Source organism: Myotis davidii, unplaced genomic scaffold (assembly GCF_000327345.1).
Source record: "Myotis davidii unplaced genomic scaffold, ASM32734v1 scaffold135, whole genome shotgun sequence".
NCBI lineage: Eukaryota > Metazoa > Chordata > Mammalia > Chiroptera > Vespertilionidae > Myotis > Myotis davidii.
In genome coordinates this window covers 3356995-3375897 of record NW_006289813.1, presented here as the reverse complement: position 1 = coordinate 3375897, position 18903 = coordinate 3356995, and the positions used below count along the sequence as shown (strand labels likewise).

General features: G+C 37.3%; 1 protein-coding gene across 1 annotated transcript in view; it reads right to left on the bottom strand.

The window, feature by feature from the left end:
- ADAMTS6 (ADAM metallopeptidase with thrombospondin type 1 motif 6) overlaps window positions 1-18903 on the bottom strand; it is a 225449-nt gene that overhangs the window by 204795 nt on the left and 1751 nt on the right. Inside the window, exons 2-3 of the mRNA XM_006762487.2 lie at window positions 11624-11762; window positions 8478-8842 (exon numbers count right to left, since the gene is read on the bottom strand). Of these exons, the coding sequence (XP_006762550.1) occupies window positions 8478-8842; window positions 11624-11720 (462 nt within the window). The 5' untranslated portion in view covers window positions 11721-11762. The remainder of the gene's footprint in view (window positions 1-8477; window positions 8843-11623; window positions 11763-18903) is intronic.

Sequence of the window (18903 nt, the reverse complement as noted above, 5' to 3'; positions counted from 1 at the left end):
GTGGCACATGAGAGGACTGCTCTTAATCCGACTAATTTACCCTGTAACACTGGATAAAACACAAACTCCCCGGGTATTTCCTCAGCTGGAAAATGAAAGGGTTGGTGTAAATTAGTGGTTTTAAAACAGCACTCTGGGGAGCCCTAAGGGTTCCATGGAAGTGCCCTCAGGGGACTGCCCCAGACAACAAAGAGAGACCTACACAGCTTGGAGTCCTGGGTTTAGGAATCAGCTGTGCTTTTATTCATCTATATATGAAGTTTCCACATAACATTTCACTTGAGAAAAGGGTTTTGCTTCTTTAAAAAGAAGGGGGAGGGGAGAATTGAAAGCCTCTGGTCCTGATAATCTCTGAAGCCCCTTTGAATCTAAGCCTCTATGATTCTGTTTAAGGAAATTCATGTTGCGTATAATACGCTTGGAAAGAAAGATAAGGCATAGTCAGAACTGCTCTAACTTAGAGATGAAGTTGGCAGCCACCTGTACGAAGTGAGCTAAGGAATGTAAAAAAAAACAAACACCAAAACAAAACAGCCCTTAGTCACTTCATATTATTTTCACCATTGTTTGCTTTACTTTAAAAATATTAGTCTCTAAATTAAATGCAAATACTGACAGGAATAGCATAATCTGCCATTAACAAACGCTAATACCTGAGCATGAATTACTTTACCAGGAAGGTTAGCGGTGTGACAGTAAACTGAACACGGTTCCTGCGGGAAGGAGGGGATGTATGAGAAGTCTTGGTAAGAGGAAAGGTAGAAAGTGGGGTCTAGAGTACTAAAGTCATCCTAGACTGAGCAAGTCACTCAAGCCAGGAATCTCAGGCTGCTGGGAAAAGAGAGTCACAAGCCTTGTAAGCAGATACAATCTCTAATTTCAAGAATGGAAAGACTCCAGAAGAAAATCCAGAGATTTTGTGTCTTAAGTACCCTGTAAGATGCTCACACATATCATCTCATTTCATCGTTGTTATTTTTTTCATTTCATCTTAATAGCTCTTTGAAGTAAGTACTACTCTCAGCTCCTCTGTGCAGATGACAAGCGGAGACTGAGCAAAGTTAAGGAACAAACTCACTTGATAGACTTTGGAGCTGGACTCTTAGCCACTGTACTGTAATTCCCTTATCCTCTGAGGGTGGTTTGTGACTTTATTCATTCACCAACTATGTTCGAATGCCTACGATAGGGCAGGTACTGTTCTAGATGGTGGGGATACAATAATGAACAAAACGAAGTTCCAACTCTATCATGGAGCTTACATTCTGGTGGGAGGAGCTAGGAAAAAAAAGGAATTCATTCATTAGATAAATAAATGATCAATCAGGTAGTGATAAATGTTAACACGAAAAATAAAGCAGTGTAAGAGAATAGGAAGTAATTAGAAGTGAGGGAATTACACAAACTATTTAGGATGGTCAGGGTCATCCTCTCCAATAAGGTGACATTGGAACAGAAATGTGAGTAAAGTGATCAGGGTTGTAGTTTAGTCAAATAAATTCCATGAAGAGAAAAAAAGGGCAAGGGAATTGAAGGTGGGTTTGGAGGGAAGTGAAGACAAGGATTGGGTGGACAATGAAAAGGATTAGTGGGTCATGTTGGGCATAAAAGGGGTATCTCTTAGAGTTGAGATACTAGAGACAGTACTGGAAAGATAGAAGAATGGAACCCTCGAAATTGAGACTATGGCAAGTTGCAGATTAAATTCAACTTTGCTACTCTGGGCCTATAACCTTGCAGCTTCATTTAGCCAGAGGAAAGTACACCAAGATGCCAGCTGGTCTCACTTGAATTTCATCATCATAATCTCAACTGTGTCCTTAACACTTCATGGCAATCATACTATGTTTCTCTGATTTATTCAGTATGCTGCTCTTCTGGGTAAATATTTCATACTTTCTCGCCTCTTCTTAATACCCTAACACCTCATTTTTCCTTCTCCTGTTCCAATAAACAACATGGCACAACCTCCTGCAAAGTCATACAACAACAAACACGGCACCTACCTGAATCTCATCCATATAATCTATTTTATATCCTTTTATTATGGATGAGCTGCATGTTCTCCTAGCTACGGACAATTATTGTATTTATGCAGATGAGTCCATCGCTTCTGTATCTATCAAGAACATCACTCCAGAAACTTCCCTTCTCTCTATAATCATTCCTATCAAACAGAACAAAACCTCTCACCCCCACTTGTGCCTGCAGCAACTGACATTGCTTGCTTTTCTAAAATCATTATCTGTATAGTCCTTTCTCCCGTTCCTTCTTAGACCTTTGCCAACAGGTTTTTGTCTCTTTTCCAAACCCCACCATGACTTCACCATAACTGTTTTAGTCAAAGTCACCAACAACCTCCTCATTGATAAATTCAGAGGTTAGTTTTCAGTCCTACTCTTATTTTGACATTTTTCTCTTGAAATACTTTCTTACTTGGCTTCTAGAATATTTGTCTGGTTGTCCTTCAATTTCTTATTCCACTGTTCTTTGCTGGTCTCCTCCTTATCATTCTGACCTCCTTAACCCATTGGAGTACCCAAAGATTCACTCCTTAAACCTCTCCTTTATTCTCTATTCTCTCCACCTACGCAATTCCATGTAATCTCCTGTCACTGTCATCTATATATTGATGACTCCCAAATTTGTAAGTTCATAATTCACATCTCTCTTCTGCATATCCAATATGCAATATAACTTCTCAAATTTAACATGTTCAACTGAACTTCTGATATGTACCAACCTCCAAACTATTCTTTCTATAACTTTTCCATCTCAATTAATGCCTGAGTCTTTCTCATGCCATTTGATGACTGCTATGTTTTTCCAGTTGTTCAGGCCTCAAGCTTGGAGTTATCATTAATATTACCCTCGTTGTGTCCTCTAAAATCTAACATCTGGCCTCCAGTTCCCTTTCTAACTTCACCTTCCATTATTCTTCCTCTCTTTCACTTAGCTCTGGCAATGGTATTCTTGCTTTTCCTCAACACTCTAAGATCAGACCTTTGTACTTAAAGATTTCCACCTGGAAAAATTATCCTTTACATGTCAGCATTCCCTTCCTCATTTCCCTTAAAGTTTTTTTTAAAAAATATATCTTTATTGATTTCAGAGAGGAAGGGAGAGGGAGAGAGAGATAGAAATATCAATGATGAGAGGGAATCACTGATTGGCTGCCTCCTACACATCCCCCACTGAGGATCGAGCCTACAACCTTGGCATGTGCCCTGTCGGGGAATTGAACCGTGACCTTCTGGTTCATAGGTTGATGCTCCCTTAAAGTTTTTACTCAGTATTTGTCCACCTCAGAACTTACCATTACACAGCACACTATGATTTTTATTTATTTATCTTATTGTGTATCTCCTCCACTACGATGCAAGTTAAATGATGATAGGGACTTTTGTTCACTGTTGTACTCATAGCGCCTAGAGCACTACCTATTAAATGACAGGTATTTATAAGTATTTCATGAATAGATAAATGAGTAATGGAAAAAGTAGAAAGGCAACTGTGGCTATAACAAAATGAACAGAAAGTCTACTGGGGTCACTGGTCTTTTCTAACTAGCTATAAAGTCTTCAGCATCTTCAGAGAGATGAAAGAAAATCATGTTTCATGAAACAAACACAATATATAAAGAAAGGAACAACCAAGACAGGAAGCTTTCTTGAAGATTAGAAATATAACTGCTGTAATTTTTAAATCAATTAAAGGGGGGGGGGAAGAACGCAAAATTGGGGAAATCTCATTGAACAAAAGAGAAAAAAGATGAAAAAGAGAGATAAGAGAAGCAGAAAACCAATCACAGAAGGGTAAGGAGAGAAACAAGAAAAGAAAATTTTTAAGAAAACATTTTTTAATTTCTCTAACCTAGTAGAAGGCCTTTAAATTGAAAGCACCCATCAGACACCAAGGAGAGATCAGGAAAGAAGACCACAGCTTACCACATGATTATAAAATTCTTGAAACAGGAAGGAAAAGATCACTTTCACTGAAGAAAAACTTTTAAGAAAAAAACAAAACAAGTATATGTATGCCACCCAAAATGAACCAATGTTATTTTTTAGATCTTTAAGTCTTTTCCTAAGATATAAAACCATATAAATAAATTTAATGCCCCATATTCCCTTTCCTGGTTACACCATCCATGGTTCTGAAGGAAAATGATTTTGAACTTAGACTGTCACATCCAGCTAAATTATTAACCAAAAATGAGGACAATATAAAGTCACTTTCAAATAGGCAAGGACTCCGAAATTTTACTTCCTAGGCACCTTTTTTGAGGTAACTACTTAAAGATGTTCTCTAACAAAACCAGAATGTAAACACAGAAAGAGGAAGATGTGTTACTAGCCTAGAAAAAAATAAATCCCAAGATGAGAGATGTGTAGTAACTCAAAAAATTAAGTAACCAGTAAACTCCAAGAAAAGTATCTCCAAAGAAGAATGAAATATACAGGGTAGGGCAAAAGTAGGTTTGCAGTTGTTTGTATGGAAAATAATACAATAATTAAATAATAATACAAGAATAAACTCTGTTTGTGTACTCACAACTGTAAACCTACTTTTAACCCACCCTGTATATCACACAATAGATATAAGAACTAAAAAACTGAATATTAATCACTGTGTTAAAACAATCATTTTTTTCCTCAATAAGACAAAAAAAAGAAACTTCAGAAAAAGAAGACCTAGATAAGAAAGCCATAGTGCTAAACTGTGACATTACTTAAAACAGCTGATAGACTATAATGTTAGAAATCTTTTCTTTTGAATGGTATAAGGGCTGTAACACAAACTATGGATAAGGAAATATGATTAGAAACAAACACTATTGATCTCTACATTGAAAACTATTGTTTATAAACAGTTAAAAACAGAATTGGTTACAAGGGGCCTTTGAAAAGTAGGCTCTTTTTTTTGTTTTTACTGTATTTTTATTGATTTTAGAGAGGAAGGGAGAGATAGAAACATCAATGATGAAAGAGAATCACTGATGGGCTGCCTCCTGCATGCCCCCTACTGGGGATCAAGCCCACAACCCTGGCACATACCCTAGACCAGAATCAAACCCAGGACCCTTCAGTCCAGAGACTGACGCTCTATCCACTGAGCAAAACCCACTAGAAAAAAAGTAGGATTTTTTTAAAAAAACTTCTACACATATTCATTTGATTAAAAATATAACATGATACAAAATAAGAATGAAGACAAGGATTACTAAGACTGGTGGGTAAAAGTGTGATGAGGAATAGGATATTTACATAGTCCCCCAGTATCTGTTCACAAATTCCTTATCAGCTGCCAAGAGGTAAACAGTAACTTCAGTGGACAAACATGGCAGACCTCACCTTAATCAAGTAATCAAAGTTAGTCAACATAGACCATGCAGTTTCAATAGGAAGCAAAGGAAAAAAGAAAGGTGTTAATAAAGAGAGGGACCGAGAACAAGAGACAGAAAGTCTCAATGAGGATGAAGAATAATCAGGTGGCCCTGGCTGGCGTGGCTCAGTTTGCTGGTGCATCCCGTGCACCAAAAGGTCGAAGGTTCAACTCTCAGTCAGGTTTTGGATTCAATCCAGATCAGGGTACATACAGTAGGAACTGATCAATGCTTCTCTCTCCCTTTCTCTCTCTATTTCAACTTCCTAAAATATTATAAAATATCTACCATCTAATATATGGTCTTATTAGATGCTAGGGAAGAAAAATTTAATAAAATACAAATCCTCTAAATTTTCTGACCAAATTTATTTCATCTTCAAATTTATTTTATCTTCTCCATTCTCAGTGCCATAATTTTGTAAAGGCCTTCATTATCTCCTAAATGTTCTAACTCATCTTCACACCTCCAATCACTCCTGTCCCCTCAAATTTCACAATGGAATTAGTGTGTGTTTCTTTCTAAATCTCAAATTTGTTCCTTTCACCACCCTGCTAAAACTATGAATGGCATAATTAATGTTAATGCCAAATTTAGAGGGCTTGATCAATGACTGAGAATGGTACTTTTCTATCATATTTAACAGCAAATGTCATTTAAACATATGAAAGCTTTTAAAACACATATCTACTTTGGATAATTTATTTTTATTCAAAAAGATAAATCTATTTTGTATATAAAGCCTAACACTGTATACAGAGAAACTAGTGATAAAAGTACTCAATGTTTCTATTTATAGGAATTAACCCCAAATCTTAAAATCTAATCATTTTGACCCACTAACAACTATAGAAAATAGACATTCTGAGCAAATTCTTATTTATACCTATAATGAAAATTTTCCTAAACTGTGTGATTCCTAATACTCCTTTCAAATTTAGGACTTATTTAACTCCAACTTTAATTATGTATTTTTTATATTAACCTAGGAATAAGAATATGAATGTGATAGAAGATAGAAAAAAACAGTTTCTGAAAGTATGACTTGAGCATCAAAATGTTTGTGCTCTTGCCTGGACAGTTTGGCTCAGTGGATAGAGCCTCAGCCTGCAGACTGAAGGGTCTCGGGTTTAATTCCGGTCAAGGGCAAGTACCTCAGTTGCAGGCTCCTAGCCCTGGTCAGGGGGCTTGTGGGAGGCAACCAATCAATGTGTCTCTCTCTCACACATCGGTGTTTCTGTCTCTCCCACTTCCCTCCACTTTCTAAAAATCAACAGGGAAAAAATATCCTTGGTGAGGATTTAAAAAAAAAAAGTTTGTGCTCTTGGCAGATCCCTCAGATCTGTCTCTTGCTTCAACAGTGTTTGGATGGAACAGACCCAGGGACACCCCTTCTTCCAGCCTCGCACCAGGCACCACCTTCGGAACCACCTGAAGCCATCCTCTCAGCCTCTGAGACCAGCCAATGCCGTTTTTTAACCTAAACTCCTTATTGCCGAACAACGTGAGCTCCCAAATTCGTCAGAATTACTCCACCCAGATGGAGACTGCCCTCAGCCACCTGGCCGACCTGCACCTTCAGGCCTCCTGCACCTACCTCCCTCTGGGCTTCTATCTCCACCACCATGGGGAGGGGCCACTTCCGCAAAACCAGCTCCGTGGCCGAGTTTTTTTCCAGGACGTGCTGAAGCCGACAAAGATGAGTGGAACAAAACTCAGGACGCCATGGAAGCCGCCCTGGTCTTGGAGAGGAACCTGAACCAGGTCCTTCAGGAGCTGCAGGCCCTGGGTTCTACCCGCGCAGACCCTCCTCTCTGTGACTTCCTGGAGAACCACTTCCGGGGTGAGGAGGTGAAGCTCATCAAGAAGATGGGCAACACCTGACTCACATCCGCAGGCTGGGCTGGGCGGGTATTTTTTCGAAAGGCTCACCCTCAGGCACCGCTAAGAGCCTTTGGAGCCCAGAGTCCTTTGAGGGGCCCCTCTGCATCCCCTGGTGTCTGGCTTTTTCCTGAGCCTCTCCCTGAAACCACTAGCCACCCTTTTAACCACCCTGGAGCCTTTCCCATGCACTGGACTAAATGGAAATAATAAAGCTTTTTGCAGCCAAAATAATAATAATAATAAAATTGTGCTTTTACACAAATAGAGCTTTAATGGAACATCTGCATTAGCCTGAATATGGTAAAAAGCAGTCGTGGAAATATGGGAATATGCTTTGTTTTGCAACCTTGAACTGTGTATTTACCATTAGACTAGAATGGACTCAAATGCCCAGGATAGACCCTACACTCTTGAAATCTAAGTAAAATAAGGCTTATAATCAATCTTCAGATAAATGCAGAAAGATTTTATTTAATAAAGAGATATTGGTATTAAAGATTTTGCTTCAAGAATTTATGACCACCCTGGCCAGTCTGGTTCACTTAATTGGAGCATTTGTCCCATACACTGAAGGATGGCGGTTTAGATTCCTGGTCAGAGGACATGCCCACATTTTGGGTTTGCTCCCTGATCAGGGCATGTACAGGAAAGCAATGATCAAAGGCAATCTTTCACATCGATGTTCTCTCTCTCTCTCTCTCTCTTTTTCTCTCTCCCTCCTCTCTAAAATGAATTTTTTTAAAAAAATTTTTAAAGAATTTAAACCATAAGTAGGTCACACATAATTAAGCTATGCTGACAACCAGACAAAGACATTATAGAAAGAAACCTAAAGAGGCAATCAGTGTCGTAGTTTCCTGAAATAATACACGCACATACATGCACACATAACCTTAAACTCTTCACCAATGATTGGGTTTTGTTTATGCATAAAAGGTATCTTATTTGAACAGAAAAAAAAAAACTTAAATCTGAAATGAAACCTGAGGTTTCATTCATTTTTCTACTAACAATATAGGGTTTTTAATATTGCTCTGACTTTGAAAACTCAATACAAACATTATCAAAAAGACTATCAAAAGCAAAGGCAGCAGCAATAACAAAAATATTTAGATGTTGTATATACATATTTATTAATCTGAGGAAAGACATTTACATTGAGATTTTATATCCCCATAAGAAATTTAAAATTATAACATCTACTTACCAACCCAATACAGTTGCTTAAAGCCACTTTGGTTGTACTATGTTGATCTTCCAAGTATCCTGTGTAGTGACAGTTGTCTAAAAAATCATGTTTCCACTGAGGCCCATCTTTCCCCCAGTATTCTACGGTAAAATGTTTGGACACAAAATCCGTGTTGAGAGTCAAGTTTAGGTGAAAGTGCTTGCCATAGGCTGAAAGTTTAAAAAATAACTTAGATGCTGCCTGCTGTGGATCGATAGGGTCCATACTCCGTCTTCTCCTCGAGTGTTTATCATTTTTCACAGTAAAGCTGAGGAAATCTCCATTTTGGTCAACCCTTATTGGAATAGTTAGCTGGTAGTGTTCTAGGTAAGTCAGGAATTCCTCTTCGTAATCATAAAGCAGAGTATCCAGAAGAAAAAAAAAACACACGGAAGAAAAGATAATTTAACAGAACAACAAAGTAGCAGTGTAAATAACAACTATATCAGTTACAACTATGAACCATCATGGGTGAGTTGTGGGAAAAAAATGTTATAGTATACAAAAATAAAAGAGTAAAAGTTTCAAATCTAAAGATGAATTAAGTGCCGAGGCCGGTTTGGCTCAGTGGATAGAGCGTCAGCCTGCGGACTGAGGGGTCCCGGGTTCGGTTCCGGTCAAGGTCATGTGCCTGGGTTGCGGGCACATCCCCAGTGGGAGATGTGCGGGAGGCAGCTGATCAATGTTTCTCTCTCGTCAATGTTTTTAGCTCTCTATCTCTCCCCCTTCCTCTCTGTAAAAAATCAATAAAATATATTTTTTAAAAAAAGATGAATTAAGTTTCAATTATTTAATTCCTCAAAATAACACTATTTTAAAAGACTATTTTTATTTTTACAATTTAATTTTAAAAAACATGAATTCTAAGGGGAAATTACACAGGAAATATGAATATTTTATATTGAAAGTTAAAACAGTGAAAAACACACATATGTAAAAGAATAGAATTTAGCTCAGATAAAATGTTTGTGAAAGTTATCCAAAGAGTTTATAAAGAATCTCAACAGCCTTGAAGGCATTTTTAAAAAATAAATTATCAGCTAGCCACTTTGTGAAACAGTCTGGCAATTCCTCCAAAATTAAACATGCAACTACCATCTGACCCAACAATTCCACTGCTAGGTATACACCCAGAAAAATGAAAACACATATCCACACAAAAATCCATACATGAATGTTTATGGCAGCATTGTCCATAATAGCCAAAAGGAAGCAATAACCCAAATGCCCATCAAATGATGAATAAATGAGTAAAATGTAGTATATTCACTTACATAATGAAATATTATTCTGCAATAAAAGGATACAGCGCTGATACATGCTATGACATGAATGAATCTTCATAATAACTGCCTTCATAATTAAAATTCATTATCTAACATTATAAAAATATGCTAAGTGAAAAAAAACCAGTCACAAAAGATTATATGTTATATGATTTCACTTATATGGAAATATCCAGAATAGGCAAATCTCTAGAGACAGAAGTAGATTAGAGGTGGCCTAGGGCTAGGGGTGTAGAATGGTTTAGAGGGAATTTATGAGTGACTATTAATGGGTACAGGTTTCTTTTTAGGATGATGAAAATGTTCTAAAATTGATTGTAGTTATGGTTATACAACTGTGAATATACTGTAAACGATTTGAATTGTATACTGTAAATGGGTAAATTATATGGTATACCTATTATATCTCAATAAAGCTGCTTTAAAAAGTATCAGAATGACAAAAAATTCAGAGGACTATTAAATAATATTTTCCTCACTTAGGTGTACTACATATTACCAATCTACCTTCTTAACTACATCTTCCTTTAGCGGGGTTTACTACCAAGGAAAACCAAATGGCTGCCTGATGCCTTACTGTCTCTACATGGAGCTCACTCACAAATATAAACTCCCATGAAACCATGACCAAATGGAAATAATTTGAAAGATAATATTTATTGTATTTCTCATGAATAAGAGTTCATACCAAATGCTATGGCTTTATTGATCTACTTTGAGATCCACATTTTGTATGGATGGATTTCTAGACATCAATCTATAATAGCCTTGAAAATCTGGTTTCTCAGCACCAAAAAAATGATCCGTTACTATACATTCATGGAAGGGGACTACAAAAGGTGTGCTTTCTCTAATTCTATAAGGATTGGACTGACTCATGGAAAACAAAATGACATTTCTTCCTGGGTTCTTTCTGTTAATATGTTTCCTATGATACAAAGTTCAATTCTATGAATGAAAATCATAGGGCTCTATGGGTTAGAATTTGAAAAGTTGAACTTCTCACCACTTTTACCTTCTTACCCAGGTTCTAGATCTTAGATCAGAATTCTTAAGTTAGAAAAAGCACTTTTTCACTAAGGGTCCATATTTTAAAAATCTTATATCAGAACTAGAGGCCCAGTGCACGAAAATCATGCACTCGAGGGGTGGGGGGGTCCCTCAGTCCGGCCTGAGCCCTTTTGCAGTCCGGGAGCCCTTGGGGGATGTCCCACTGACAGCTTAGCACTGCCTCGGAGGCGGGAGAGGCTCCCACCACCGCCGCTGCACTTGCCAGCCATGAACCCGGCTTCTGGCTGAGTGGCGCTCCCCCTGTGGGAGTACACTGACTACCAGGGGATAGCTCCTGTGTTGAGCGTCTGCCCCCTGGTGGTCAGTGCGCATCATAGCAACCGGTTGTTCTGCCGTTTGGTCAATTTGCATAGTAGCCTTTTATTATATAGGATGTGTCTAGCTTCTTGCTCTTTCATAGTATAAACCTTTGGATTCCATTTGAACATGACTTTACCTGTACACTCTAGCAATGAATGAACCTATCAATGTTTCGGATTCAGAAGAAGATACCTGGTCTATATCTTTTGAAAAAGACCAGTCAACTCTAAAATCCACTGGATATCAAATACCAGTGAAACAAGTTAAACAGACTTTTAGAGGCCTTAACATTTATGAAATGTGCACTGAACTGACACTGTAGGCCTCTGCTCCTATCACTACATCTCCCAAAGAAAATGTTCACCTAAACTAAATATTCAGTCCCTTCGATAGTTCAGCTGGTAGAGCACAGGACTGTAGTTGATTAATAGCAATATTTTTTGTCCGTTTCAAAAGCAGTAATCCTACCTTGTGAACTGTATGAGAGCCGGTGGTCACTATGAAATTCCGATGAAGCCATGATGAGGCTCAAAATCCAGGTCAACGTCTTCCACAAAATTTCCATAATTTAGCAAACTGGATGATTTTTTGGAGGGTTACCTATGTGCTAGAGAGACAATACCATAGCAAATTAGTTATTAGATGTTCCACTGTTTAACAGGTACTTTTTCCCAACATCCTGTACTTTCTTCTATATCTGGATTCATTTTCTCAATTGAAAATGAAAAATTAATGATGGTAAAATGTTCATAAGCAAAAGCATTAGGCTGATTAGTTACTAAAGTATGGCCATTTTTTAACATAGAAAAACAGGAAAATTTTAAGTTAACTGAAAAATACCCTGGACAGACAGATCTATATTGCCGAATGCTTGCCAAAGGACATGTACTATGAAATAACTTAATATAGTTAAATTAGGCCATTGTTGTTCTTTATAGTCTAAATAAAATTCACAAGACTAAACACAGAGTTAGAAACCAAAATGTTTAGCAGGATAATGTCAAAGCTATTTAATAATCAAAGAACAAATCTGAAGAGAAATAAAAACTCTTTAAAAAAAATACTTTGAAGATAACAATGTATGGGTACAGTGACTAACCTCCTTTTGATAAAAAACAAAAAGTAGGCTGACTTCACAATCAAAGTTCATTTTATGAAAATGTTAAACAGGATGTGATCCCATTCCTTTACATGCTTTTTAGAACACTCAAATCCACAGATTGGTGTGTGCTTTATGAGGCACCTATCCTTCTTTTCTTACAGACTAGATTTACAAACACACAGTGACATTTAGCCGCTGTCTGAATGCTCAGACAGTAACACAAACTAAACTTCTGAAAAGTTTAACCATATTTGCTACAACCCTTGACTTTATCTGGAAGTCTTGTATGATTTATAAGGCAACACATACAAGCCAACGTCAACTACCTAGAATCTAACTGAAAGGAAATGCAATTCATTTTCTGAAAAAAAAAAAATAATTTTTAGAAATTCATTTCAGGTATCACAACAGATTTTATGTCCCATCTCATGGACTTTCTCTTCAACTTATAACTTCACTCAGAGTCCATGAATTTACATTTTATACAGAAAACTAGTGTACTTGGCTACCTGATTTCTCAACGAAAGAACCAGAAACTATCTCACTAACAGCACAATAGTGACCAAAAAAGGATAAAAAACTAAAAAGTAGTTTTAGTACTCCAAATCAATACTGTTTGGTGCAGAAGCAAGCAGTCCTCACTTACATGGTTTCACAGTTACAACTGTGCATCTAACTGTGTTACAGTCAGTGTCTGATACTCAAAATACTATGCCTGAGCTAGGAGCAAAAGATTAAATTGCTCTAAATAAGATAGCTTCCTACAGCCTGGCTAGTGTGGTTCAGTGGTTAAGTATTGACCTATGAACCAGGAAGTCACGGTTCAATTCCCCATCAGGGTATATGCCTGGGTTGCAGGCTAGATCCCCAGTTTGGATCGAGCTCCCATCCTCTCTAAAATCAATAAAAACATATATTTTTTAAAAAATATAGCTCACTATAAATATAGAGAAATACACAAAAGATGTTAGAGATTTTCATCCCAGGTCTCTAATATATGGGCTTATCATAATAAATGGTAACATATTTGTTGGTTAAAAAAAATGAATGAGTAAATAAATGAATAAATAAATGGTTGTTACAATCACTTTAGACATATAAAAGGATATTTGTAGTTCATTGGAAAATTATGTACAATACTTTATTCCCTAGGATGCTAGAAATATCAGCTTTATAACATATAAAACAATCACAACCCTTTAAAATTCTTTGTGTCTGTCTCTACAAGTTATTAAACTGCTAAACTTTGGAAAAACTAATTCATTAATCAACAAATATTGTCTTATTATATTTTCAAAAGGATGTTATAATCTTCTCCTTTGAAAAGATTAAGGCAGAATCATTGCTTATAATCTAAGTAACAAAGAAAAAATTCAAGGCAGACTGACATATGCCCTAACGAAATTATGAAAAGGTGTTACAAATAAGATGAGGGAGATGACTTCTGTGTCAGAGAAAGATGAGTCAAGGAAAGTTTATTTAAAAAGTAGCCTTTGAGATAGGTCCTAGAAGACGAACAGAATTTCACAAGTCAAATTGCTGGGGGCAATCATTGTAAAGAAATAGATTCCACAGAGTCCAAATGGTAAGACAAAAATGGAAAATAGTATTAATAATAATAGTAAGTTTGATTCTTATGCAGAAGACTAATAGGTAACATCTAGAAAAGTAGTTTAAGGTGAGATCAAAAATAAGGAGAATTTTAAATATATTACACTTCTCTGAATATTCACAACAATCTTATGCAGGAGGATTCGTGTCTCTGTGTGAGGCACACTCCAATAATAGTACTTCCTGATATCCACGCCTTTGTGTAACGCCCTTCCCTCGAGTAATTTGCTCCTAACCACTTGAAGACCTCAATGTGGAGGGATGTCACTTCCATGATTCGATTACACAAGATTCTAACTTCCACCTTACTGGTAGGCTCTCTCCCTGTTGAACTGATGAAGCAAGCTGCCATATGGAGCGGCTCCCATGGCAAGGAACTGAGAGCAACTTTCAGATAACCACTGGCAAGGAAACTAGGCTCTCGGTGCAATAGCCTGCAAGAAACTGAATCCTGCCCGCTAATATGTACGCTTAGAAGCAGATCCCTTCCCGATTGAGCCTTCTGTGGTAAGCCCAGTCCTTGCCAACACCTTCATTGTGCTTCATGAGATACCCTGAATACAAGGTGTATAGCTCAGCCATGCCCAGACTCCTGAACCACAGAAACTCTGAGATAATAAATGTGTGCAATTTTAAGCCACTAAATTTATGGGGGGGGGGGATTGGTTGTTTTTGTTTGATTGCAGCAATTGCAATGTACAGATAAAGAAACTGAAGCTCATAGTGGTCACAGAATATAGCTAGAAAAAAGCAGAGCCCAGAGTCAAAGACTGGGCTACTTAGATCTAAAGTCTAAATTCTTTCTATTATATCACACTTCCAGTTTAAGGCACCCTAGCTTAAATATTCAATAGCAGTTGCATACAACCAGTATCAAATAAGATATTCATAAATGGTATAGGTTAATTAATGTGAAAGTTTTAAGCAACCTTATACGCAATTGTTTCATTTCAAAATTATGTACTTCTACAGTGATTTAGGCAAGGCAGCAGGCACTACATAGCCTTTCTTAGGCAAACATCTATAAAGAGATTAAGTCACACCATTATTCAATATCAGTAATGAAAATAATCTAATTCTCTTGACTCCCAACCTACTTAAATACAATCTCAAACTCCAAAACAGGTGTTTCATTAACAACTTCTATTCTTCATTTGTTTTCTTTTTTTTTTTTTTTCAGATCAATTGAGTGCTTCCATAATAATGTCCAACATTAAATGAATCCCTCCTACACTTTAAAAGTAATCTTCTTTTAACGTGTTAATATATAACTAACACATTTCAATTAGTTTTCTAGTAGTGGTGATAGATTTGTACTGAATCATTCATCCTTTTTTCTCCTATTTACTCGGACTCTAAAACTAATGACAAACTTATACAAACTAATGACAAACAATATAGTTAGCTGGTCTCATTTCTTAGAGTTAAGTCCTTTCCCCCTTGAGAAATCTCCTGCTCTTCACAGTTTTGTAACCTCCACTTTTACCATTACTAACACTGTCCTGTATACACCCAAGTTAAGTAAGCCATAACATTGAGAGGAAAAATATGTAACTACTTGGCCAGAAGTAGACTAACATTGGATTTAAGGATTTGTAGTGAAAAGGGCATTGGTGCATGGCAGAAAGAGCAGAAGCTTTGAGGTTAAACAAACCAGAGCTACAGTCTTGGTTCCACCACTAGCTATCTGGCACATGGACACTCAATAAATTTGGTTTTTCTCTCTCCTTTATTCATCCAGCCCTCGCTCCCCACTTTTTTTCAAGCCTCCAGTGCCAATGAAGAAAATTAATAGTAAATAAATGAGTTGGCTCAAGCTCAACTAATATCAACAACAAACATATCTGACCATATTCAGTCAACTCACAATAAAAATGAATGGGGTGGGGGGGGGGCGCTGGGAGAAGAAATCCACAAATCCCTGGGAGCAGGAAAGAAACTACAAATCAGGGGGGTTTCTTAACCTGCATACTCCTACCAGGTACTCCTCTGATTTAGGTACTAAATCAGATACTCTCTAGCCCTAGCTGGTCCTCCAACAGAACTCTGTGCGCTGGTACCTAGGGATCACCTTAGACACAGGGCTCTTCTTGCCAAGGCTGAGGATCACAGGTGTCTTCCAGCCACTCCATGAGTGAGACAAGCTAAACAGCTGTGGGGCTCTCAGAGCTCCCCTATAGCATCAGCCACAACCCCCTGGATCATGCACCAGGCCTGGCATGGCCTGTGCTGATAGGGGTTGTGCTGGTGGCTATGGTTCTTTCTCTCCTCATTGCACTTGCTACCAAATGCCACCTCTGCCGAAAATACCGCACCAGCTACCAGCACTGCCCACTACCTGAGACAAGAGACAAGAAGGGGATCTGTCCAGAGATAAGTGAAAATGAGGATGAGGATGGCTTCATCACGGTCAATTGCATTCAGGCTAGGGCCTGAGGGCTGGGGACACAGGGTAGCAGGAACCATTTCAACTTCTGATCCCGGATCTTTGGGAACCCCTTGCCCCCCTGACAGCTTAAGAATTGTTAATACTACATGGGAGGCACAAACCTCAGGGGAGGTGGCTAGGGTTTAAGGGTTGACCAGGGGTTGAGCAATCCTTCCTTCCCTAACAATAGCCACCAAAGTGACAGGGACCCTCTCCTGCTCAATAACCTTCAAGGGCTCCCTGCTATTCTCAGGATAAAACCAATCTAGGGCCTAAACTGTGGAACTAAGGCCTCTGTCAGCCTCTTGGTTTCCTTTCCTGCCTTTCCTTGGTATGCTCCCTACTTAACTAATTATTATTTTATACCAGATGATAACATTTTAGCAGATAAATATCAGAGTGCCCCAAGTTTCTTACAGAATTTTTTTCCCATCAACAAAGTGGGTAATCTTTAACAAAATGGTTAAAAAACATTTTTTCTTTTTAATGAATGAATTAACTTACTTTCTGACACCTGCTGGAGAAGTTAATCTGCATATCACCAACAACTATGTAGAGACACTAACAAATATAGTTTCCAAAATTCAGACTAACATTAAAGCATTACATAATTGTCCAGAAATTATAATGCATTAACTCTACATTGTATAGCAGGAGCATTATCATGGAAAAGCACAAAGCTTTGGGTCCTGGCTTGACTCCAAGTTATTTAAACTCTCTGGATCTGTTATCTCATCTATAAAACTGTGATAATGGTATCTACCTAACAAAGACTCCTTGAGAGATTAAATTAGATTACATGTGATGTGAAGTGTCCTCGCACTTCACTTTAATGGCTAAACAAATATTAGCCCCTTCCCCCTTCTCCTGGTTATCTGACTCATCACTTTTCAAAGACCTTCCTTGAAAAATAGTTTTATGTTCCTCCTTCCCTCAGAAATGTGGACTAGTTGGAAATGATGATAGAATCAATCAACTGCATTGTATTGTCTTTTGAACAGTAAAGAATTTAGGTCATGATAACCAGGCTTACAATACTCTAAATATGAAAACAAGATTCAAAACTTTTCATTTTATTTTATTTCAAATATGCTTTTTTCCTAATACCAACCAGTGAAGTTAAGGGATCATTTACTTGCATCCATGGATCAAAACTACTCTAGCTAAACAGAAATAAGAGCAGATAACGTGCACTACAGTAACTGCCTCAGTAGTCTGCCCTGGTTGGAGGGTACTTGTCTTTTTGCTCTATCATCTTTACTTCCCACTCAAGTGATCTGGAGCAGCCAAGGTAATAATTTCCTCTCCTGAACTATTATTATGGAGCTAAAAGAACATGTATAACATCCTTCTCAGCTTCTTTCATCCATCTTAACCCTGGTTATTTATTTTAAGACTGATCTGGTCTTCACAGAGGAAGTAGCAATACTGTGCTCCCTTCAGGTGTTCAGTTTTTATATGTGAAAATTAACATTTCATTTTCCATTTAGTCTCTCAAGAAATATTTATTGTCATATACTATATGCCAAGGACACCACTAGCCTATAAGTACAAAGGTTTCCAGATCATTTATCAACTTTGTAAGATTGGTTTCCAAGGAAAGGTATAATCAAGATGTATCTATCAAGAAAAGTAAATGATCCAAAAGCAAAAATACAAAACATCAGTCTACACAAAGCAGGTCCTAAATTATGTAATGTCCTGAATTACTTTTTTTTCCAAATGGCAAGTTGGATATACATTATCTGTTATAACTTCTCTCCTGAAAACAAACACCTTTTTCTCTTGAGGTTAACTCAAAGTGTTGATAATCAACTATGTCCTTTGGTATAACCAAGAGAGCAATCAACCTCTTGCCCGTTTTCTTCTTCCCCCCAGAAATGTTCCACAAATGTGCCATTTACTCTCCTAACATATTAACTCTCTTTATTCACTCACAAAAGTCACACATAGGATAAGATTTGGCATATATACCCATCCCAAACCACTAGTAGCTACTAGTGGTTGCTAAGGAAATAAAGAGGAAGTGGTAAGAGTAGACAAGAATAGGAATTAATCTCACACGTATTGGCCCAGACAGGGTAAGTATTAAAATATTTCAGGTTTTGAGGTTAGAGATTTTTCCCCTTGAGAATCATAAAAATATTAATATCAAAACATAGATTTCATTGGCTGCCATTTGTGGCAAATGAATGAATTTGATTTGTTTGAAACCAACTATTTGCTTCTATACACTATTCTTCAAAAAATCCAAAACACCAATGATCACATTTAAGCACTAAATTAATATAAGCCAGAATTGCTGTTACCACTTTGACTAAACACAGGAAAACAATTATCTCCAAAATTAATTTTCTCAATTTCCTTCAACTACACCAATTTTATTTTGCATTTCCTTCCCTGCATGAATTTGGAGAACTGTCATTCCCATACCTAAGTTTGAGTCTAATCAACATAAGCTAAAAAGAGAAAGAAAAACAAAAGAAAGAAAATTAGCCCAAGATATTTAAACGTAAAAGAATATGCTGAAAATCACACTCCAGTGTCTTTCTTCAAAAATCCAAAACACCAATCCAAACTAAAAGTTCCAAGCAATGAGTTTCCCCT